Here is a 4,516-nt window from a genome sequence, read left to right as displayed (position 1 = left end):
TATATATATATATATATATGTAGCTAATGTTGTATAAAATATTCATGAATTAAATATTATGTGTGTGTCAGTAATATATGTATAATAGCTTTTGAAAGAATTTCAAATTGACCAACTGAAAAACATAATTTTACGTATAAAAATTTCACTGCGCGTACGTCCAATTGTAATTTATTATTGTGATTCGCATTCATTTTCGCTCTTTACTGTGTTTGAAAGATTACGATACGTAAGCGGTGCTTCCATTCGGCACGATTTGCTTTGTTCGCGGTTTTGTAGCTCGACAACTTCGCCCATGCGATTAAGGCAAAAGGTCACGGATAAAATAACTTGCAATCATATTTGTATCGACACTCGCATGATTGTCAAGTAGTTGATAAAAGGACGACCGTAATAATAATTTCTTTCGTCATAAATAATTCACTACTACTACCTACTACTACTACTACCTCTACTACTACTACTACCACCACTACTACTATTACTATTGTACGAAAAGAGAGAATTATTTTTTGGATGCTTCGTTAAGTACAAAGAATGGTAAGAAAATGTAAGAAAAAGTGCTTTTACGGATGTTGCCCGTATTATTTATACCTTTTTAACACATTTAACAAATGTAAATTGAAGCATATGTTTTTACGTTTTCCTCCAAATCAAGAATGAGGATCGTATCAAAAGCCGTATATTGACCGACGAGCGAGACGAATTTTTTAGCGCTAAATGTAATAATGTTGAACAATTTTATAATTTTACGTGTTACGTTTACGAGCCAATCAGAAGCAAGTAAGAATACAGTATGCTTACGCGCAAATCGATCCTTGAAGACGAATTCGATGAATGAAAATTAACCCTTTCATGCCTAGTGGCACGATATACATATATGCCAAACCTTCAAAAATCCATATCTTCCACAAAAATAAAGATAGCAACTTCTTTCTGGATTCATTTTAAAGATAAAAAAACACTCTTGAGAGTTTTCCCTCTTGATCTGCAATGCATATCGCTTGTCAAAAATTCATAAAATAAAGTGAAAAATGTATATATCTTTTAAAAATTAAGATAGCGAAAGCACATTTGAAGATCAACGTAAGCACTATATATAAAAAAAATCGTTATTTAATTTCAAAATGCGGATTCAATATGACTGACCAAAATGCAAAATTTTCTTGGATTTGAATAAAATTCATATTTCAAGGTTTTTAGAGGCGCTGATGAACCTATAATCATAATTTTAAAATTCAAAATAGCGAATCAAAATGTAAATAAATTTTTACTTTTTGAATTTGAAACTCGTATTCCAAGGATTTTTGGGGTCACTGAATTTTTAATCAAACTTCAAAATTCAATATGGCAAGTAAATACTGAATTTTATTGGATTTGAGTGAAACTTATTTTACAGAGGTTTTGAGAAGTAGTTGTGCAAACAACTGATGAGAAATAGCCATGAAAAACAACTAATGAGAAGTATCTATGGAAAAAACTGATTTTAAATCAACAATCTCATAAACTCCTGGAATATGAGTTTTACTCAAAGCCAAAAAAATTTTACATTTTGAATTTTAAAATTTTGATTACAAAAAAATTTAAACAGAAATGGACTTCTTAATTTAAGAAACAAAAAGTTGAAAAAAGAGAGATGTTAGGAGTCGGCGCGGTAAGTAATGGGTAAATATATATATTGATGGTTTTAAACTATCAATTTAAAAAAATAATACATTAAATTTTACAAATGTTTCGACTCCGTTCGAGCCATCCTCAATGTAATATAATAATTGTAAGCGTCATCTCAGCGCATTAAATTAATTCGTGTCATTCGAGATTCGAACTGTCTGTCGTCGATCCAAACTCTCAGATGTATTAATATATCCAATGTATTATTTTTTGAAATTATATTATAATAGTTTAAAACCATATATATATATATATGTGTGTGTGTGTGTGTGTGTGTGTGTGTGTGTGTGTATACATATATTTTTTTGCGCACTACTTACCCGCGCGCCGACTCCTAACAGCTCTATTTCACATTTTGACTATATAGATTCAAAATCAGCAATCCTAAAAATCTCTAGTAACATCAATAAATGCTAATTATTTCTAGAAAAAAATCAGGTATGAAAGGGAAGTACATCGCGGTAGTGAAAATATCAAGTTGATCAGAAAGTCTTTTCATATTTTGAGCCTTACTTGGCAAAAATATGAAGACTCTCTAACCTAATTCCAATAAAAGTAGAAAGGATACAAAGATAAAATATACGGCTCGATGTGAAAAATATTAGTTGATCGCTTACTTAATCTTGCTATTCGTTAACTACCGTAAACGCGGTTACGCGACAAGCGTCGACTGAACGAATTTTCAAAAATCGGAAATTTTCTATCCAAAACTAAGACATGTAACATGTTTTATATACATAATGATATTAATGATATACATATATCGCATTGAAAATTTAATCCTCGTTGTGAAATTGTAAAATTCAAGCGACAAGAAGGGAATTGATACTATCGCGTGACCGCAACTATATAGGCTGGGATCGGTAGTGCGCCGTTTGTACTCGTAGTAATTCCAACTTTGACGATAACAATAAGGAATTTCGATATTATTGCACTTTGACTCGATCGGTCGCGAGCACCTGTCGCTCATTCGCAATCCTCTTTTAATTGTAATGAAACGATGTGGAAAAGGAGAAAATCACTTTCAAAACGTGTGTGGATAAAAATGTTATCGAAAAATCCAAGGGCTGACGTCATAACGAATCGCGAAGACGGACAACGATGGCGGTAACCGCGAGTTGGCGTGATGCAAGTAGAGTTCGAATGTTCCAATGACGAGACGATGCCGCCGACCTCGTCTCAGATGGTGTCATCGGGAGACTCAATGTCCTCCGCCGTCGTGTTTTGGCGACAGCGGTACACGTACGCGTACGTAGACAGATCGTCCCCAACGCGCACGCACTTGTAGCTTTCATCCGGGCATTCACAACTGCACAAACCAAATCAAGAAATCTAATAAATTCCCCTAAGTTTTCAGGAACGAACGAAAAAAATAAACAATTAAATAAACGAACGAATGAGTAAAAAAAACGACACGTATTCATCGCATGTGTCGAAAATATCAACGTGACTCACGTGACTTTCCTACATAAGGAAAGCCCGGGCAAAACGAATATTTTTTATTTTCATTTATCTACAATTAGATAGCACTGACAATGAGTCGCTCTAGCAGTTGAAGGAACGTCCTCGGCCAGCAACGCTACGAAAGTGCGAAATAACATATATAATTGCGCTCACGATCGAGTGTTTGATGAAGAAATACAAAAAATTAAGAGTTTTCTTGCGATTTTCGCTAACAAATAGATATGTAACTTGATTATTAGTAGTATAATTGTTCCTTAATCAGTGTGAATGATTTTTTATAAGAATTCTCTGTTTTTATAAGTATATTTGATAAAATTTTTCATTTGTTACTGAAACTTATTCTGACCTTTCCAAATTCGCGCTGTAATAGATTCTTTGGACAAAGCGAATATAATTTCACTTTCCTCATATTTTGTTTAAAAAAAGGTTTAAATGTTTGAATTTTTAGTTCTATTATATCTTATTACATTTGAAAGTTAATTATATTTAAAAAGGTTTCTGATCTTAATTTTAACTATATTATTTTTCTTCCTTAACATATAGCCGCTTTGCCCGAACTTCCCCTACGTGACATTTTCATACAACCCGATTGCCAGAGGCGAGTCCATCTTCTATCTGTATTTGAACATTTTCTTTTTACGTTAAAAATTTTTACTTTTACATATAACGTGAAAATAAATTAAATATGAAATTAATAGCAACTCTTTTCTCTAATTTATGGATCGCTTTATTATTATATGCGCTCTGAAGGCGTATGCCGGAATGCCGAATTCTTTAACATTACCATAATATTAATTAATAAATAGTAACGTAGTAGTAATAGTAGTAGTTACAGATCACTCACGTGTTTCTCATAAAATACTGGATGTTACGCGTAGATGGATCATAAACTGCCCATCCACAATTTTGCCCGTTATAACAAATTCGTGTCGACGCGTTTTCCTCATCACTATCTTCCGTGGCTCGTGGAATCCTTACGTTCATAAAGTCTCGCAGCAATACTCGTTGTAACTGCTTCTGTAATTAAACATACCAAACTATTGTAATTAAAAATGCGTATTTGCCTTATATGTCTTGTACTTTTCTTAGCGCGCACGTCGATTTTTTACAACTACCATAACATTTGACTTTAATACACTCGATCGAAATACATCACTTAGTTTTTATGTGTGAATAAATCATACAAATTCAAAAGTTGTTTAACTTTCGTCCTCAGTTTCTCGCGGTTATCCTTGATATATGAGTCATGTATAATATCCTATAATTCGTGTATTGTTCTCTTCACGATTACAGCTTCATTTATTTAACGTACAACTTATTTAACGATTCGATTATCGTGAGCTCTTTGTAAGCTTGAACAACATGGACGTCCGCGAGGGGG

The 4,516-nt window shown here is 33.0% G+C and overlaps 1 protein-coding gene across 2 annotated transcripts in view; it reads right to left on the bottom strand.

Annotated features, from left to right (window-relative positions):
* Positions 1-508: 508 nt before the first annotated feature.
* Positions 509-4,516, bottom strand: part of LOC105459406 — a 7,273-nt gene continuing 3,265 nt past the window's right edge. Inside the window, exons 2-3 of one of the 2 annotated variants that reach the window (XM_011705391.1) lie at positions 3,980-4,152; positions 509-2,980 (exon numbers count right to left, since the gene is read on the bottom strand). In XM_011705391.1, coding sequence (XP_011703693.1) covers positions 2,851-2,980; positions 3,980-4,152 — 303 coding nt within the window. In that variant the 3' untranslated portion in view covers positions 509-2,850. The remainder of the gene's footprint in view (positions 2,981-3,979; positions 4,153-4,516) is intronic. The other variant, XM_011705392.1, reaches the window with a different exon arrangement.

Source organism: Wasmannia auropunctata, unplaced genomic scaffold (assembly GCF_000956235.1).
Source record: "Wasmannia auropunctata unplaced genomic scaffold, wasmannia.A_1.0 LD334196.1, whole genome shotgun sequence".
NCBI lineage: Eukaryota > Metazoa > Arthropoda > Insecta > Hymenoptera > Formicidae > Wasmannia > Wasmannia auropunctata.
The sequence above is the reverse complement of the archived record's forward strand: the minus strand, read 5'-3'. Positions and strand labels throughout refer to the sequence as shown.